This window comes from Haematobia irritans, chromosome 1 (genome assembly GCF_050003625.1).
Source record: "Haematobia irritans isolate KBUSLIRL chromosome 1, ASM5000362v1, whole genome shotgun sequence".
Classification (NCBI taxonomy): Eukaryota; Metazoa; Arthropoda; class Insecta; order Diptera; family Muscidae; genus Haematobia; species Haematobia irritans.
Window position 1 is genome coordinate 274490242 of NC_134397.1, and position 21555 is coordinate 274511796.

At 34.1% G+C, this 21555-nt stretch overlaps 1 protein-coding gene across 1 annotated transcript; it reads right to left on the reverse strand.

The window, feature by feature from the left end:
• Positions 1–38: 38 nt before the first annotated feature.
• GILT1 (Gamma-interferon-inducible lysosomal thiol reductase 1) lies at positions 39–14707 on the reverse strand. The gene is made up of 5 exons (XM_075294814.1): positions 14596–14707; positions 14418–14507; positions 998–1132; positions 547–906; positions 39–476 (listed from the first exon to the last, which is right to left on the reverse strand). The coding sequence occupies exons 2-5, from the start codon at positions 14475–14477 to the stop codon at positions 297–299; spliced, it is 735 nt and encodes a 244-aa protein (XP_075150929.1). The 5' UTR covers positions 14478–14507; positions 14596–14707; the 3' UTR covers positions 39–296.
• Positions 14708–21555: the final 6848 nt, after the last annotated feature.

A 21555-nucleotide genomic window follows, 5' to 3' on the forward strand; every position in this document is an offset into this window, starting at 1 on the left:
GCCTTTTTGAGATTTTTACCTAAATATACATATTTCGATTTATTTTCGGTTTGTTTATTTTTGTTTCTTTTTTACATGCAACACACAATTCACAAGTAAATACTTTCAATAGAACACTGAACATATTTCTGCGCAAAAATTAAAGCCTTTACTCATGCTGTAATTATAGAATGAAAAAAATCACAAATTAAAAAATAATATAAAATACTCTGTATAAAACCGTTTGGATGGAATCAGAAAAGGTTATTGTATTAAAGTTAAAGCTAAAACGACGGGTAGTGGAAAGTAAATACATTTTAGAAGAACAACTTAGTCAAAGAATAAGTCAAAAGACCCAAGATAGGAGTAGATACGGCAACCATGCTTACAGCTGAGTTACGACTGGCACAGATCTTGGGCATAGGTTGGGACACATATGAGCATAGAACGCCAACAAGGTCAGTTTGAGCTCTATCATTGACCTTACCATCGAATTGCTGAAAATAACCAAAGGAAAATCACAACATCCATTCTCTTTCACATTGATGCAAATACACGATAACTTACATGTTTGAAAACAATTGTGGGCACACTCTTCAATGGTGCCATAAAGGCATTGGTTGCTTGTCCATGCTTCATCAACAATTGACTACCCTCGGTACTGTTGGCACATTGTTGAATATTTTCCCAGGTACTGATGTGATTATCACGGGCACACTTGGCACCAGGATACACGTTATCGGGGAAATTCTTGCCGATTTTCATCATGCAATTAATGAAATCCAATGTGAGTGATTCGCGAGTGAATTCCACCTGATATGAGTTAGCCTGAATGTGTTCGATGGCACAGGCATGCACTTTGTTGCCATAACATTCATTGGGTCCATGGTGGCATGTGAACATGACATCGGAACCTTGTGTTTGAAACTGGAAGATGTGAAAGTAAAACCAATGAACAAATGTTTCCCTAATTATTCCCACACTGGGACAGAGCACTCATTCAAAATCATTTACATACCGTAGATTTACCAAATGGTACCCAGGTGATGTCAACATGTTCTCTAAATTCCCCTTTAACGGCCGGGAATATTTGTTCGGTGATAAGCTTAGCACTATCGGGACATAATGATTCGTAGTATACGGTGATGGGTACCTGTAAATAAAATAAACAAAGTTTCAAAACAATTCTGCAGAAAATTATGCTACACTCAAAACAGTAAATTCAATTTTAAATTATTTTAGTTTGTAGGAATTATTGTGGTTTTGAGAAAGTTTCCTTCACATTAATAGTTTTTAGTTATGTGATATAAATAGATTTTGTATTCCATAGAATTTTCTAACATTTTTAAATTTAACCAAAAATATGCCCATCTTGAATTTGTTCAAAAATATTGTATTCATTTTACTATATCGTCGTTTGTAATATAGTTTAGTTAAGCATTTGTAAAATTAACCTACATTTTCTTTCCTTCTAGATGCACCGTTTTTTTTTATTTTTTGAGTGTATACCATTGTATACAAAATATTTATATCTAATGGTAGACATGTCCACACAACTATTATTTAGTTTTTCAAAGACAATTGACAGTTTGATACTTTCGTTGCATTTTTTTGTACACTGTTAGAAAAATATGTTTTTCATATGTTCCGATATAAACAAAATGTGTTTCGGGCACAATTTTTAAACACAATACATTTAAGTGCAAACATGTAATGTTTCTAAACTAACACAAAATGTTTGGGACACATATGTTAATATGTTAGAATATATTATGTTTGGGGCATGAATGTTTCATAAAAATAATATGTGTGAATGTATACATATATAAATTTACAAATTTCGAGTAAACATATATATGTTGTGATACTTTATTCAGAGAGCGACAGAGAGAGAGAGAGTTAGTATAGAGAAAGAAATAGAGATGGAAACCGGGAGGGTGGAATAAAAAGATATCAACATAACACAGCGAGAATGAAATGAGAGCAATTTCTGTGAAACCGCTTGTATGTAGTTTCGGAAAACTGTTTCATGATAAGGCAAAAAATGTAATATGCTTAAGTCTAAATATTATTTAATTTGAATATTAGAATGAGTATTCGAAATAAAGAGAATAGACATTCGGAACCAAGAGAATAGACATTTGAAAAAAACAGCATATTTGTATTACAGAAAAAGATGCGAAGAACACAAAAATTTCGTGGAAGTGAAAATTATCTGAGGAAATGAGCACAATCTTCTTTGAGGAATTCTTCCAAGCATATACTATTTTTGGATTCAAAATGCTTCCAAACATATAATATGCTCACATAAAACAAACATATTAATGTTTCGGCAGTATCCAATAATATATGTGCTTCCTGCAAAATATGTTTGGAACATATGTTAGAGAAGCGATTTTTTTTGAGGGTGTAACGATTAAAGCAATTAAATTTTGTGTTTACGGAGATATTTTTATCAGTGTATCTGTGTGCTCTTTATGGAGATGTTTGATTGTTTTTCTTTTGTCCTGAATTACATATGGAAACTTGTAATCGTAATTGGCATCGTCGAATTACAGCGGCTTATAATGTCCATGCGTTACTATCAAAAGTGGAAAATCTTTGTGGCTCAACAATAGAAGCGATTTTTATCTTCACATTCAATTAGGACTTCGAAATACGTAACTTTATAAAGAGTTGATACACTCCCAAAATTGTTGTTAAGTGAAAATCTTCAAAATATTTGTTTGTATATCTGGTTAGGTTAGATAAAGTTATTTTAAACTCCCTAGACTATCCAGTCCATTGTGATGTGATAAGTGGTGAACTTCTGTCCGATTCTACCTTTAGCTCAATGACAAGGGACCTACTTCGAAATGGGTATGTAAAATATAAAGTTGTTTTTAATGATCAAATTTCAATACTAATGCTAGGTTTGATATTTTATTTACAAAATTATGTCATTACATATTAATTTTTTAATGTACATTGAAAAAATAATACCGAATTTTTATAGGTATCGCTAATTTTTTTTACTTTAAATCTTGTTGAAGTCATTTAAGAAGCGTCTAACCAAAATTTCGGGTCGCCACGCCCATTCGATTAGGCGGTAGAGAATGTTGCCTGTTGGCAACTTTGGGCAATTGTGACTACAAAATAGTTTGTTTTGTAATGATAGACGTATTACGTTTTATTGGATTTTTTGTAAGTTTTTTGTTATTTTACAGTAAATATATACGTAGGTGCGCGCGTGAGTGGAATTTCACTCACGCTCAAACACATTCACGAAGAAGTATTTGTATTCACTCACGATATGTGGGTAGGAATTCACGCTCACGCCAATTCACGAAAAGAAAAGTCATACTCGCGCACGCTCCCACATGAACTACGTTTATATGTTACCTCATGCTTTCGCATGATTCACGACAATTTTCGTACTTCACGACAAATCTCGTGATTCACAAAAATTTTCGGAACACGACAATTTTCGTGGCTCAATAAAATTCTCGTAATTCACGAAAATTCTCATGACTCACTCTATTGAAATCTTAAGCGTGATTAAATAAGTAAAGGTGATTAAAATCGGTGAGCTTGAATTTAATCGCGAACGTGAATTTGTGCGTGATTGTGACTTTTTGTGTCTCTGTTTTACCGTGATTGTGAATTTTATCGTGAACGTGAATTTTATCTTGAGCGTGGTTTGGATCGTGTGTGTGAGTTGGATCGTGAATTGAATTCTTATCGGGAGCGTGAGAGAAATTTTACTCACTCAAAATCACGAACACAATTTGATTTTTACTCACGCGCCACACATTTTTGTTTATCCCGTTCGCGCACATTCACGAGATTTCCTTTAAATTTCATTCACGGCTTCGCGTGTATCACGCGTGACTCACGAAAATGTTTTTTTTTTGTTTTGAACCCATGTAAATTTAAATGGCGGTATAAAAAACCAAAGTATTATAAAGCGCCAATATTCGTGCTAATCCACTAGTATGTTGCCAAGAAGGTCGATATCTATATCTATCCCTTTTTACGATTCCTTCCAAATTCCCCCCTGCACTGAAGATATTATTTCCTCATCATCGCCGCATTTCTCGTCACTGGGACATCCCAATCGAAGTTCAAAATTTGTTTAAAATCATTGTTTTTCAAACCTGTTTTCTCTAGGTCTTATGTCGAAAAATATGTAATTTTACTACCACAATTGCCCACAGGCAACTTTTCAATTTTAAAAAATTCGCATCTGTTGTTTTTTGCAATTCTAAGATTTGACTCCAGAAATATTTTATTTGACATGTACTTCAACAGATTTAATAAAAACTTTCAACATTTTAGTTGTAATTTTTGAAAAAAGTCACATGTATAAAAACCTCTTTTTAAATTCGCACATATTTTTTTTTTGAGGCACGTGCGTATTAATGAAAATTTTTTTGCTAATTGACAACCAAATTAGCTGATTTTTCATTCAACTTGAAGAAAACACTTGTAGCTTTCGATACCGTTACAGTTTTATGAACAAAAACAAAAACAACGCTGACAGTGAGTCACAAAACACAAAAAGTTGCCCAGAGGCAACTTTAGGGTTGAAAGGGTTAACAAAGGCAAAATTTCTTTTGTATAAAATTTTGTTCCGGAGGAAAGTATTTTTTCTTTGGGTGTACAATGCCAGTTGGGCCATTCGTCATTTGTAGAAATTTAAATGGCTAAACTCATTTCATTTACATTCGTAATGTTAATTGATTTTTCAACTGCATTGTATTTTTTCTTTGGGTGTACAATGCCAGTTGGGCCATTCGTCATTTGTAGAAATTTAAATGGCTAAACTCATTTCATTTACATTCGTAATGTTAATTGATTTTTCAACTGCATTGGCCCAATCAGCTAAATCTACAATGAAAATAAACTGAACTGAGGGCGACTTTCAAATTATCCCAACGATTATAGTCATGACATCACATTTTAAATATATGTTCATCTTCCAATAAACGTACAAGTAAATTGACAAATGTTTGTATATATCAAAGTGTATATGATTTTTCAAGTCATTTTGTTCTCTCTGCTCAGTTGAATTTGTGTGCGTAATTTTAATAAATTTTATGAACACTATCAATAATTTGCTTTTGACACGAACTTCGTATTGGACATTTAAATTAGTTTTTAATATATCCCACATACACGGCTGAACACGTTTATAACGTACCATGGTTATAACGAACTACCGGTTATAATGAATGAATGAACTTAGTAACATATTTTGAAAATGAAAAAAGTGTTTTCAAAATGAAACTTCTCTATAAACAAATGATTAAAGTTTTCATGGTAATAAATACACTCATAAAAAAAATCTGCTAAAACAGCAGTCGGTGTTTGTTATTATATTTCTGTACTTCAGGGCCTAACGAACAACAAATTATAAATATTTTTTTATTATAAAATATTCCCCAAAGGTTTAATAACCAAAAATATTTTTGTTGTATATTTTTCCACTGTAATATCCCTACGGGAAATGGATCAACCCCAGGATCGTTACAGTCCCTGGTGTGTATGAACCAGTTCCAGTACTGGTCAAAACATAGGGATGGGACAGGTCATTTTAATATTGGTTTGTCATTGGCGGGGTAATTATGCTTTAGGACTCACGTCCTGGCACTGGACCAACCCATAGACATGAACCAATATTGGACAACCTGTTAGGTTAATTTAGGAATTCTTAAATGCCCCTAAATGCGATCAGCAAACAGTTTGTTTGTTGTTATTCCTTAATTTTACAAATATTTAGATATTTGTGCAAATACTAGACATATTCTTTTTCTTCATCTTTCTTTTTCTTTTTTAATTGTGTTACGATTGTCCCTACATTGACATGATTGTTTATTTCACCCAAATTCAATTATGTTTTAGTGTAATCGAGCCTTAAAAGCCTAAAAAATTTCAGCACACTTTTTGCTGTTTCTACTAATCTCTTTGGGTGTACCGATTGGTGCAATTTAAACTTTTTTGTTTTTGAAAAATATGGGCGAAATCAAATAGTTTTTGTCAGCTAGAAAAAGGAAATCAATTTATGTTAGATGAATTGGCATGTTACATGAATAATAATTTTGGTCATTTCAGCAGAAATGACAATACATGATTTTATTCTAAAACTTGTTGATTTTATCCATACCGGGTCGTGTTTTAAAATATTCTACCTTCATAGAAAAGGGTCTGCTAAAAATAGCAGTAGTTGTCTGTTGTTAAATGTTTTTTAATATTTTACGTTTTTCGTTTGGACTTACTACATGTATAATAATTTGGTCATTTCAGCAGAAACCCGACTTTAGCGGTATATCCGCTGTTCCAAATTGAAATATTGTTTGCTAAAACAGACGATTTTTTCTGCAAAAAACACCAGTAAATGTTTGACAATTGTTGGCATTTATTTTCATACGTGTACTTCTTCATAAGGAAATTTTATGGTGTTTTCTTTTCTGAAAAAGTGCTTTGTCTTCATTTTGTCTGTACAGAGTGCGCATTTTTTAAATGTTGCCAGCATCCTAAAAAATGCTATCATTTCATCGGTGAGAAAAGAATTCAAAGGATTAAACAGGGCAATCGCAGCATACTCGTTTGTCGGCAGTGCTGAAAATGCCCGCGATTTGCCTCTATTCGTGGTACTATTTTCACAACAGAATTCGAAGTTTTTTTGCACTTTTGCCTGTTTTTTTTTTTTTTTTTTAACCTAAAAAGAACATTTTCCTAGCCAAATGTAAAAACAGTGCAAGAAAAGCCCTTAAACTAACGAGAATATTTGTTTTGTTGTTAAATTTGTTTTAAATATAACAAAATAAAAAAATTCTTTACGGGTGGCAGTATTATTGGTGTATGTGTATTTAAATAGAGAAGATATGTTCTAATTTTCTAAAAAAAACTGTAACGACAAAGTCTCGTATAGCCAACAATAAAAAATACATGCAAACTATATAGTGTTTTATTAGAAACGAATTTTTTTTCCAACATAAATAGGGATACAAATGTCGACTTTCTTCAAATTCAACTAATCATATTGAAAAAATGTCACCAAATTGTGGAAAAGTCGATATTTAAAATTTTTTAGACACAAATTAAACCTTTACAAAACCCAAAAGCAAATAGTCGACAGTTTTGAAAAAGTCGAAATGCCGACTATATGATTATGTTTACAATCCCTATTCTCGGCATGCAAGCATGAAGTAGTACAAAAATCAATAAAACACCGAAACACTAATCTGGTATGCTTTAGCTTTAATGGAGAATGGCCTTTAGAAAATATCAATTAACATGTTGCTTTAATCAGTATTTGGTCATTATTAAATGAATGTTGCATTTGACATTTGTTTCCTCTTCTCAGAATTAAATTGACTACGAAATCATGAAGTGACCGACTTGAATGTGGATGCATTCACCCATAGACCTTTTCATTTAATGAAAGGTACATGCACACTGTCGGTGATTTAAACGCAGAAAAAAATAATTTTTGATTATGGGCACAGCAACAGTTTAACGTTCAGTACACCGAAAATATTATTAAAATACAGATACAACAGTTTCCTAATATAAAATTGTTGAACATTGAATAGGGTCTCTGTACATGAAAAGAAATTTTACAGATACTTTATTTCGTAAATCTAAAAAAAAGTCATCAATATGATTTCTTTGATTCACTCATTGAAAAAAACTGCTGTTAATAGCAAATACTGGGAGCCACTGTGGTGCAATGGTTAGCATGCCCGCCTTGCATACACAAGGTCGTGGGTTCGATTCCTGCTTCCATCGAACACCAAAAAGTTTTTCATCGGTGGATTATTCCACCTCAGTAATGCTGGTGACATTTCCGAGTGTTTGAAAGCTTCTCTAAGTGGTTTCACTGCAATGTGGAACGCCGTTCGTACTCGGCTATAAAAAGGAGGTCCCTTGTCATTGAACTTAACATGGAATCGGGCAGCACTCAGTGATAAGAGAGAAGTTCACCGCTGTGTAGACTGAATAGTCTAAGGGAGCGTGATATATCGGGCTGCCACCTAACCTAACCAAACCTACGTTGAAGTCTTCTCAGATTTCATTTATACATTCTCCTAACTGGTATCTACAGCTCGCAAATTCTTTGACTTGTTAAAGGGATTTCCAAGATCACGAAAGCAAACGGGTTTTCCCCATAAACGATGCCATTTTGAGCGGATCGAAAATGGACCCTAAATCCAAATACTGAAAGCTGATTTTCAGCAGACAAAAAAACCAATGTTAAAAAAAAGATATTTTAGGACCGAACACATACTCCTGAAAAGTTAGTAGCTTACTGAACATATCTGGTGATCCCAAAAAAACTATTAATTCACTCCGGCCAATCTGATAAGAAAATTACTGTTAAAATACGACCATAACAATCGCACAGTACGCATTGGACATAAAGTTTGTTTCCTTGCCTGAAAGTCGATAAGTATTGCAATGAAGTCGTTTTGTCCTTAACATTTTGTGATTCGACTTCAAAATGGGTACCTTTACATGAAAGAAGATTTTGTTTGACTAAGGTCAACATGCACACACAAAATATCAACTAATTTTCTTATCAATACAATTAAAATTATGTTTAAATTTGAGATAACAACGTAATTTGTAAATACAATTACGATTTTAGTAATATTTTGTCAGATTAGCAACCAATTTTGTCATTAACAAAAAATTTGTTTAAAATAAAAAAATTTGTTCAACAACAATTTATTGTAAGTTTAAAAATTATACTATAATTTTGTGTGTGTGGCTTTAATAATTCGGAAAAATTCTTCAAAGTTAGGTTAGGTTAGCAATGCAAAAAAGCATTAAAAAATTGGAACTGGACAAGCTTTATTCAGTTTCATTTTGACTAAAATATTTGTTTAATTAAACGGACCATGAGGTTTTTATACACTAAGCTTTTAACTTTGATCTGAAAAGCCTAAACTCATTAAACTTCCTCTGTGATTTGTTAATGAATTAGAAATGAAGATGAACATCTTCCAGTACCAATTTATCATGAACTAAGGATGTTTGTAAAAAAGATTTAGCAAACACGTTTGCCGATTCAGCAATTAGTTCAGCAGAGAAAAAGGATTGATATTTGTTGAAACAACTACATTGACTGCTTTCCCCTTTTTAACAGACAAACTTAGCAAACTTTTCAGGTTTTATGGATAGCAAAATTTCGATTATGCAAAATCTTGAACGAACACGCAAAGAAAAAAACGTTTGGAAAACGTGTACCGAAAACGATTTTCTTTTGTTAGAGTTTTTTGAATTGCTTCGAAAAGTATACACTTTTATCACGAAAAAAGTCCTTTGTTACAACATTTTTATTTTTTCAATAAAAAAAGTTATTTTTGAACCAACAACACAGTCCATTTCGTTTATATCAAACACTGTTCTTTTCTGACTTTAGGTCTTTAATAAGACACATTTTACAGTTCGAAATTTAATGTAGTACAATGTAATGTTGAACATTTTGTCGGAATCTTCCCAACATATCTGGAATATATGTAAAAAAAAAACAAACAAAAAAACTTTGGTCGAAGCAGGGATCGAACCCACGACCCTTGGCATGCAAGTCAGACGTATCAACCACTGATCCACGGTGCCAAACTAAATGTTTGTTTCTGTTAAATAAACTTTGTTTAATCGGCTCGTGGGCGCCGCAAGCTATGCTATATAAATATAACTTATATGGGTAATTGTCTATTGATAAGAATAACGGCTACATAACTCAGTGGATAGTGTGTTGTCTTCCAAATTGCATGGTCCGCGGTTCGATTCTCAGTCCAGGCGAAAGGTAAAAAAATTTAAAAATTTATAAAATCGTATAATTTCTTCTACATTGTTTGTATTACAGAAAAAGGTGCTAAGAACTAAAAAACTTCGTGGAAGTGAGAAAGATGTGAGGGAAAATGCAATTAGCCAGAAAAAATTTTTTGAGTTAGTCTTTATGAAATTGCTTTTACATCCTGGAAAAGAGTAAACGTTTATCACAAAAAGTATATACTTTTCTTCCAAATACACTTCCTTTCAACGAAAAGCAAATGAGAAACGAACTTTGTTTGTCTAAAATTTCGTTTGGGAGGAAAGAATTATTTTTTTGCATGTAGAAGCAAAGTGTGTCTCACAGTATGTTTGGCGTAACGCCCCGATTCTAATTTTTTTGGTTTACCCACTAAACCTAAATTTGTTTTCGAAGATGTTTTTGATGTTTATTCAACAAGGTTATAAAGACGATACAAACTTCGTTTATCGCAATGTCAGTTTGTTTGCATATGCCAATAAAAAAAAAGATATATATGCACTTCAGATTTTAAACGACTATTTACACAAATTTATTCTTTAAATCAAAAATTATTTCTTTAAATCACGAATACTGTTTCTTACATTAAGCCAAATTTGCATTAGTGGAAAGATAATCTATCTTAACCGAAAAAGGTAACATTCAAATATGAGTATTTAAATTGTAGTTTCGTAAATAATGAAAATAAAATCTCTGATGATTCAGCGTGAAATTTTTTACATGAAATATAACAGTTTTCCGTGCGTAATGTATTCTTAACTTTTTGGTTTTCAGCTGTGAGATACGAATCTAGGTTTAACTTAGAAAAGACCTTATGATAAGTTTATGAAATGTTCCTGTTTTCTTTTTTATAGCATTACGTATGGAATACCTTTTTCACATTACTCCGTAGCAAAATGGAGAATGCATGACGAATATTTAAATTTAAAGTAGCAAAGCAGAAGCAGGTAGAAAAAAAAACATATTTGTTTATTTTATTTATATCTTTTTTGGATGTGTGTGTTCTTTTGTCCACCTCTAATAATGTTATTATTTATTTATTCTGTGTTTGTCCCACCATCTATATACATACTCGTAAATAACAAACAGTTTTTCAAATGCTACTTTTTTCTTCACAGTAAGACAATACTGGTTTTAAGAATTATCATTTAAAATGCAATTAAGTTTTTACAGGCTTTTTGTTTGTGATCGTGTTTGTGTTTCATACCAACTGAACTTGTGGTAAATCACCCAGCAAACAAAAATGTTGGAATACCAAGCTAAACATGTTCTTTACGTTTCATTGCAATGTGGAACGCCGTTCGGACTCGGCTATAAAAAGGAGGTCCCTTGTCATTGAGCTTAACATGGAATCGGGCAGCACTCAGTGATAGGAGAGAAGTTCACCAATGTGGTATCACAATGGACTGAATAGTCTAAGTGAGCCTGATACATCGTGCTGCCACCTAACCTATGTTCTTTACTTTTAAAATTTTGTTTTATTCTTATTTTATTTTTATACCCTTCACCACTACTGTGGTACAGGGTATAATAAGTTTGTGCATTTGTATGTAACGCCAAGAAGGAGTAATCATAGACCAACCTTTTAGTATACGGATCGGCTTAGAATTAAATTCTGAGTCGATTTAGCGATGTCCGTCTGTCCGTCTGTCTGTCTGTCTGTCTGTCTGTTGATGTATTTTTGTGTGCAAAGTAGAGCTCGCAGTTTTAGTCCGATTGTCCTAAAATTTGGTATATGGTCCTGTTTCGGCTCAAAGACGATCCCTATTGATTTTGGAAAAAATCGGTTCAGATGTAGATATAGCTGCCATATATATTTTTCACCGATCTGGTCATAATTGGCGTGTATATCAACCGATCTTCCTCAAATTCCGTACATCCGAATATTTTATGAGTCTCGAAAAACTTGCAAAATATCAGCAAAATCGGTTCAGATTTAGATATAGCTCCCATATATAGCTTTCGCCCGATTTACACTCATTTGCCCACAGAGGCCAATTTTTTGCTCCGATTTAGTTGAAATTTTGCATAGGGAGTAGAATTAACGTTGTAACTATGCGTGCCAAAATTTGGTTGAAATCGGTTCAGATTTAGATATAGCTCCCATATATATGTTTTTCTGATTTCGACAAAAATGGTCAAAATACCAACATTTTCCTTGTAAAATCGCCACTGCTTAGTCGAAAAGTTGTAAAAATGACTCCAATTTTCCTAAACTTCTAATACATATATATCGAGCGATAAATCATAAATAAACTTTTTCGAAGTTTCCTTAAAATTGCTTCAGATTTAAACGTTTCCCATATTTTTTTACTAACATTGTGTTCCACCCTAGTGCAATAGCCGACTTAATTTTTGAGTCTATAGATTTTGTAGAAGTCTATCAAATTCTTCCAGATCGAGTGATATTTAAATGTATGTATTTGGGACAAACCTTTATATATAGCCCCCAACACATTTGACGGATGTGATATGGTATCGAAAATTTAGATCTACAAAGTGGTGCAGGGTATAATATAGTCGGCCCCGCCCGACTTTAGACTTTCATTACTGGTTTTATATTCACATTTGAAGGCTTATTACACTCATACACTTTTGCCCTTGTTTGCGATAAAGTTCTGAAGTCATTTGGTGATTTAAATCGATATTTTTATTAATTGGCGGCTAAATTTGAATCGAGATGAGTCGACATATTTGGCGGCGGAGTCGACTGCCAAAAAAGGGTCGGAAATTTGAATGAAATGTAAGTTTGATTGTAACATTGGAGTACAACTAATCTAATTATCTTTCGAATAACTTCAATTTGATTTTATAATGGATACTTGCCAGCCGCCGAATGCATAAATTAATATCGGCTTGGCCGTCAAGCCGCCGCCGCCGGAGTCAAAAATTTAGTGTCAGCTGCCGCCGACAAAAATGGGTCGGCTTCATTCTCTGGTCAGGGGTTACAATACACACGTCAATTGGCCACTTGAACTGACAAAACGACTAAAATCACCACTGATCGATCTATTTTGTATCCATATCATATCTATTATGGTACCGAATTTTGAACAACATTTTAGTGTATGATAAAAGTTTAGTTAACTTCCGCAATGAATTTATGGTGTCGAATTACAATGTAACAGAAGAAAAAGAAGAAGGGGTTTGTTTAATTATTTTAAATTTAAATTCCACCTTGATACGAATGGAATGTTTGACATTTAAATAATATTCTATGCTACACCTACAATTGTCATACATTATGGCAATTAACTGCAATATTTTAGACTATTGCTATACAGTGAAAACAAAAAAGTTTATGTATATTAGAGATGTCGAATGTTATTCTTTTTTAAACTACATTGTACACTAAAAAAAATACTGGTCCGAATAGGCAAATTCAATTTAAGGACAGACAATTAATTACACAACCTTACCGACAGTTTTCTTTAAAATATATAAATTTTAATGAAAATAAGGTTTATAACCTTTGCCTTAATTTTTTTCATTAAATTAAGGACAAGAATATTTAGAAGTTAGGTCTCCTTAAAACCGTATGTCTTAAGATGAAGATGAATTTTCCTTAAAATAAAGAAATACATTTTTGAATTAACAAAAATAATCGTTCAATTAATTGAGATACTGAATATTTAGATTAAAAATAAAAAAAAAGATTCAAATATAGACTAAAACTATTTTTAGGATTTTTCATCTTTGGTTTAAAGTTATTTTTTGAAATTGAGAAAACAGAAGTATCTGTTATAATTTGGACTTTTTAAATTTGATATTTATTTGTATTATCAATTTTAATTTTAAAATCAATTTAATTTTATAGAGATTAGATTTTTGTAAAATTATCTATTTTTTTACAAAAAAATTGTCTTTTGGCTCGGAATCACTACCAAAATCTTTAATATTTTTGGATCCAAGTAAACTTTTCTTTGAGTTTGAATTGTTTAAACTAGTAAAGCTTCCTAATGCTAAATTTTTAGAAAATTTAATTTACCAAACTTTAAAAAACATTCTGCTGTTTTAGAAATTTCTCTTAGTATTTTAAAGTATTTTTTTTTGTATATGCATATAATTGATGTAATCATGTTTTGCTATTGTATTCACAACAAGGCAAGGGAAAACCGGTTATGATTTTCCCTCGTAAATGAAAAGAAAAAACTTAGTTGTATTTATGTTGTAACTAATCCAAAGGAAAATGATTTGTTCATGGCTTTGCGACATAACAAAGTGAGGGGGTCAATGATCGTGAAACCTACCTGAGGCTCAAGAAAGTTAAAATAAGGGAGGGAGAATAAAATAACACCGGTTGGCAGTTAGCTATCTCTGTATTGTAAGCACCTTTTGTTCTATTTCAAAGATGAGCCAACAGTTGGTTATTTTCCGTTCATTTCTATGTTTCAAACAAACAAAAAACGCTTTATTTCGATTCTATTGTTACTTGATGAGTTAATAACTGTTTGTTAATATTTCAAAACGTCTTACCCAGTTTATAGGCAACGTCTTTTGTCGATTGTATGAATAACAAGTACAACATACATTAATACATCCAAACATTTGTACGTGTTATTTTTTCAAAATTCACTGAGTTCACTGTGTTATTTTAAATAAATGATAACCTGAAATTCTTAAAAAAAATACTCACCTTTAATGCATTGGCCAAGGCAATGAAAGCGATAAATAATCCCAATACTTTTTGACTCATGATAATTGAAAGATTTCTACTGTTTCAACACTTTTTGGTTAGAGCAAAATTAATAAAAGAAAAGCAACACTAATTAAATAAATAGACAGACTTTTGGAAATCTTCCGATATATCTTACCACTCAATTTGATGTTTGAAACCCGACTGTTGGCTTAAACTCTTTACTTATTTATGGCTCATATAATAAGGCGAAGAGAGTGTAAGAGAGTCGTCACTTGACAACATTTGGGATGGGCTGCCTAGTGTAATAAAAACAAGTTTTCAATTCATAGATATACGAGAGAATTAAACCAATATCTCAGTCAATTAACATTTGAGAGCTCTCCTCATACTAAAAACAGTTCTCTTACATTTGTTATGGAAGAGTAATGGAAATATGAAAATTAAGTCGAGGGGACACATTGATTAATTCTTTAATATAAATAAAACTTATAAAGCTAAAAGCAATGATAGTATTATATTAAGAATATGAAATAAAAAAAAAAAATTTAATTAAATACCGTAGACGTTTAATTTGAGAAAAAAAAAATTTTCAGATCACTTAGGTCCTTGCAAGCATTTTTGGTAATTATTAATTTAAAATCTGTTTTACACATTACGATTGAGCTAAATGTGAATAAAACTAATTTAAAATAGGGAAATCGAAATTGGATACAAAATACGTTTTTACAATTCAATACTAACTAGCATGAGCAAAGGGTGGGGCAACACAGACAGCCGCCCCCTCCCCTAGACCCGAACATAAATTTATATATTTTTTCTTCTTAAAGGCCGGTATGCACCTCTAGCGAAAAGTTTCATTCCCATAAGAAATGCATTGCTATTTATGCTAACGAAATTTTCGGTAGCGTTCAATTTCGTAAGCTGGTACGCACCTCTAATGAAAATAACAGGGTTGTCAAAAGCATATTTTGGCAGCAAACATTTAATTTATTACAATCATTGTGTGCGTACAAGTTTTAAAAGGTCTGTAAATAATAAACAATTTATTTGAGGAATATTTGGAACATATATTAACAATTTTTAAAAGCGATTAGCTGATTTAAAATTTGTTGTACACAGCCCTGTTTTTTTGTTGTAGACTTAAATAAATTTTCGGTAGCAAAAATTTATTTAAGTCTACAACAAAAAAACAGGGCTGTGTACACAAATTTTAAACCAGCTAATCGTTTTTAAAAATTGTTAATATATGTTCCAAATATTCCTCAAATAAATTGTTTATTATTTACAGACCTTTTAAAACTTTTACGCACACAATGATTGTAATAAATTACATGTTTGCTGCCAAAATATGCTTTTAACAACCCTGTTATTTTCATTAGAGGTGCGTACCAGCTTGCGAAATTGAACGCTACCGAAAATTTCGTTAGCATAAATAGCAATGCATTTCTTATGGGAGTGAAATTTTTCGGTAGAGGTGCATACCGGCCTTTAATGCTAATTCAATTTATTGTGGAAAATTTTCGAAATTTAATATACACATTTTTCTTTGGTTTTCTTTTTTAAGGTGGGTACTATGTTCGGTTTTCGAGTTGAAAATCACTTTATTTTCGCGATTACTTTTCCTGAAATAATCAAAATTATAAATTAAAACCAAAATATTCCTGTAAATTCTTGCCGAAATCCAGGGGAGCAAGAAACTGCGCATCAATTGAATTAATTTATCTGCTTCATCTTGAACTGTTTTAATAAAGTAACCGCGAAAATTTCCAATCGAAAAGCGAACATAGTACTTACCTTTACTTGAAAAGGGATAAAATCGTAATGATTCAATGCAATTTCAATGTCATATTTGTGCAAATTGTCAATGTTTTATGGCTGAAATTAATGTAAACAAAATGTTTGCCGATCGCATTAGGTGGTTTTAAGAAAATTATACTCCAGAAATATACGAAAAACTATTTTTGTTGAAAATAATTGGGGTAACAAAACAAACAAAATGTAACAGAAAACACCGACTGCTGTTTTAAGCAGACTGCTTTCCATGCCTAAAATTGTAAAACTACACTCATATTTGTTTCAGTAACATTTAAATATGTAAGGGTAATCAATAATAATACATACACTTTGAATCATTCCATGGGGAATTGAAACTAATTGTATCCAATTTTTCTTATTCGTTTGTGTTTGTATGTCTCCATTGAGAATTTAAATTTTGCATCATTTCGAATTGATTCAAACGTTCTTCGAATTGAATCTTCAAAATACCTTCCGAAGAAGTGCAGATGTTGGCCACATTATAAGTTAAGTCCGACAATGCAGTCAATCCTGCTGCTTGTTAATGTGATTGATAACACATTTATCGAATATTTAGCCATCGCCGACAATTCGTATCGATTGGCCACACTGTAAGATTCTGTTCAAATACTGACATTCCGTCCGGAAAATCCTATAGTCTGGACGGCGCATAATGCGCCTAATGCGCTTTACAGACTATCAGTTATTCCGGACGGCAGTGCTCTTGTCGAACATATACCATATATTGTGCACATTATTTGTCCGAAGTCCGAAGGCATAATCGATACTGCTGCATGTTTATGGGATCGATAACACATTTACGATTATTTAATCATCGCCGGCAAGTCGCATCGGTTCGACACACTGTAAGATTCTTAACAAACACCGACATTCCGTCCGGAATAACTGATAGGAAAAGTTTATTTCCGGCATTCCAAACACTGCTTTTTGAATTGCTTAGGCATTAGTTGTTTTCGTAGCTAAAATGTTTGGTGTAGTTCTTGGGAAGAAATCGTATTCCTCTCATTTTGTCCATCGCTTCCACCAATAATATTGGTATTGTTACCATTATCTTCGTCCACAAATTCAACACCTCCAAATTGAACTTCCATGTCTTTAGCTTGAAGAGCACTTTTTCTGCTACGACGTCGACTCTGCGATTGGAGACGGAATGCCGGTGTTTGTGAAGAATCTTACAGTGTGGCTGAACGCTAAGAATTGTCGGAGGTAAGTAAAATATCGGTAAATGTGTTATCGATTCCATTAATAAGCTGCAGAATCGATTATGTCTTCGACGCATTAAGCGAGCCATCCTTTGAAGATATTCTTTTAAGCAATTCCGATCTAACAGCCTGTTTCTGCATGTCGAACGAGCTATCGATCGACTGAAATGCATAATGCCCCAATAAACACAAACGTTTGAAAAATACTAAAATGCAATAATTTTTCAAACATTTTTTCAAAGGATTAGGGTAATATTCAAGTTGAGAAATTGTTGAGAAAATCGCGTTCTCAACAAAAAACAGACATTACCCTCAACAGTGAAATTCAACACATTAGCAATAATATCTCAAGTGTTATCCTCAAATTGAAATACATCGCTACTCAAAAATTTGTCAAACAATTTTCGATGCGAGTCAAATTCAAAATTAACATCGTTGCAAATACTTTTCAACCTAAATTTGTATGAATGATATCCCCACTTCAAATTGAAAGTCAAAGCCAAAATTCTATGAATTTTCTATAATTTATTCATTTTCTTCAAAATAAAATATATTGTTACGTTTTTATATTTAGGCGTTTTTAATTACCCGACAATTAAAACACAGTTCTTTTAAATAACGACAATCTACAATTTATTTACTATGACTTCACACTTTACAATTCGTTCACACTGAAGTTATTCGTTTGACGCTTTAATTAAGACTGACTCGTTAGCAGCATGCGAGCGCTTTTATATATGACGGTGTGGCAATACGAGAACATTCTGGTAGCACTACAATATTCTGGCAACGCCAGAACATTCTTAGACAATGCTAGAAGGATCTACGACCATTAAGTTGTTCGTCTGGTGGCTGCCAAACACATACACACTCACATAGATATATGCTCGCATTACTACAACAACAATGACAATAGACAATGAGATGAAATGAGAAAGCAAAATAACAAAGCAAAGGGGTTGTTATTCTATGAGAGAGTAAGAACTAACATTTCGGTAAGCAAACAAAAGAACATAAAAGAAATTCAGGAAAATACTAGAAAATGAATAGATGATTCCAACAAGTGATAGCGAAATTTTATCGTTACAATTTTAAATTTTAAATTAACGGAAACTAATTTAAATAAACTTATATCTATAATTATCAAATTCGTAACACTGCCTCCCGCTTAAGCCTGTTCGTCCCGAACAGGCACAGAACCTGTTCCGTAAGGAGCCAATCGTTCCAGATGTACAACTTTCATCTTTGATCTAGGGCTGTCGTCCTTCTGAATCCGGTATACAACATCATTGATCTTCTTGATGACCTTGTATGGGCCTTCCCACTGTGTTTGCAGTTTAGGACACAATCCTTTCTTTCGTTGCGGGTTAAATAGCAGAACCAATTCTTCTTCTTGGAAGCCCTCAGTATTTACAGCACGATCGTATCTCGCCTTCATTCTGTTGCTGACCATTTTTATTTTGTTGCGCACTGATTCGTGAACTTCACCGAAAGTGTTTGGGATGTCGTTTCTGTTTTCTTCCATGGCGAGCTCATTAGGTTTAGCACCGAATATCAGATCACCAGGCAACTTCAACTCAGTTCCGAATAGAACATTGGCAGGTGTTCGAGAGGTGGAATCATGAATGGCAGATCTATACGACAGCAAAAACTTTGGTATATGCTCGTCCCAGTCCCTCTGGCCGTTGTCCACTACTTTTCGAAGATGTTCCTCCAGAGTGCGATTAAACCTTTCTACCATGCCATCGGATTGCGGATGTAATGGTGTAGTCCTCGTTTTCTTGATACCAAGGGATTCACACATCTCTTTGAATATGGCCGATTCAAAATTTCTTCCCTGGTCTGAGTGAATCTCGGACGGCACACCGTAGCGACATATCCAGTTTTTGTTGACAACATCCACAATCGTTTTTGCTTCTTGGTTTGGAATTGCATACACCTCCGGCCATTTGCTGAAGTAATCCATGACCACAAGGACATAACGGTTTCCAGAATCACTTACTGGGAAAGGGCCTGCCACGTCCATTGCTATTCTTTCAAACGGGGCTCCTGGTCTATATTCTTGCATAGGACCTCGACTTTTCCTTGTTGGACCTTTCGCCTTCATGCACTTCTCGCAATTGGCTACCCATTCAGCAATTGATTTCTGGCATCCAACCCAGTAGAATCGTTGCTTCACTTTCTCGGCGGTTTTGGTTATTCCCAGATGACCTCCACTGGGACCATTATGGAACTCCGCCAAAACATCTCTTATTTTGGAATCTGGAACGATGATCAAATTTCGGCTGCTCTTGCCATCTTCGCTTTCCCATTTACGTTGCAGGGATCCATTGACTAGAACTAAACTATCCCATTGAGCCCAGTATGATTTCATAAGTGGACTTTCGGCTGCGATGTCTTTCTTACTGGGCTTCTTGTTCTCTTCCTTTGCCGAAATAATTTTGTTCAAAATGGGATCTTTACGCTGTTCTGTTGGCCAGTCCACTCCAGATTCGACGTGTAACAGCCGAATATCAACAATCTCCTCCTTGTGTTCAGCCTTCGAGCAGTGCTTGCATTCTATACTGCAAGGTCGACGTGACAAAGCGTCAGCGTTACCGTGTTTTCCACCTTTTCTATGCTCGACACTGAAATCATAGCTTTGGAGCCTCTCGATCCAACGTGCCAGTTGAGCTTCCGGATTCTTGAATTGGAGCAACCATCGTAGAGCTGAGTGATCAGTCCTGAGCAAGAAGTGTTGTCCATACAAATATTTATGATAATGTTTTACACTCTCTATGACGGCTAGCAGCTCTCGTCGCGTTACACAGTAGTTCTTTTCGGGCTTGGACAACGTTCGGCTGAAATATCCGATGACCTTCTCCTTGCCGTCTATCTGTTGGGATAGCACACCTCCAATACCATGCGCGCTAGCATCTGTATCCAAAACAAATTTTTCGCCCGGAATAGGATACGCTAGAACAGGAGCTGAACATAAAAGTTCTTTTAAATGTTGGAATGAATCCTCCTGTTCGTCGCTCCACTGGAACTTCTGACCTTTTTGCGTCAATTTGTGGAGACTAGCGGCGATGCTGGCGAAGTTTGGGACGAATCGTCGGTAATATGTACATAACCCAAGGAAACTTCTTAATTCGTGGAGATTTCGGGGTCGTGGCCAATCTCTGACAGCTTGGATTTTGTCTTCATCGGTGGATATGCCCTCTGCAGTCACATGATGACCCAGGTATTTAACTTCCCGCTGGAAAAGGGAGCATTTCTTTGCGTTAAGGCGTAGACCAGCGGCTGACAATTGCTGGATAACGTCTTTCAAGTTCTTAAGGTGCTCGTCAAATGTTTTGCCCATCACTATGATGTCATCCAAGTATATCAAGCACGATTTCCAGTGCAACCCCTTCAGTACCCGCTCCATCAATCTTTCGAAGGTAGCCGGAGCGTTGCAGAGCCCGAACGGCATTACATTGAATTGCCAGAGACCGCCATTAACGCCAAAAGCCGTATTTTCCTTGTCTTTCTCGGCGATCTCTACTTGCCAATATCCACTCTGCAAATCGAGCGTAGAAAACCATGTTGTTCCGGCTAGTGTGTCCAACGTGTCATCAATGCGTGGAAGCGGATAACTGTCCTTTTTGGTGACATCATTCAGTTTTCTGTAGTCCACGCAGAATCGGGTACTTCCATCTTTCTTTTTGACCAGCACAACTGGGGAACACCAAGGACTTGATGACGGCTCGATCACACCACTCTCCGCCATTTCCTTTATGAGCTTTTGAACTTCGTCTCTTTTTGCAAGGGGAACACTTCGAGGTGCCTGTTTTATGGGCCTTTCTTCTGCGGTTTTAATTTCATGTTTCACTACAGATGTTCTTCCTTGATTTCCCTTTTCAGAAGCAAAAGCAGAGGCGTTTTTCCACAACAATTGCTTGGCTTTATTTCTCTCTGACGGCGATAGATGACGTGTCCAAGCCTCGACATACGCTTCTAGATGTTTTCTCACTGCTCCATGTGTCTTTGATGAGTTGCCTTCCAAATTGACTATTGCCTCGGCTGGTGTACATTTGCCAATGTCAGAAAATTTTACAATTTGCTCGTGATTGTCAGACAAGTTCAAGACACGAACT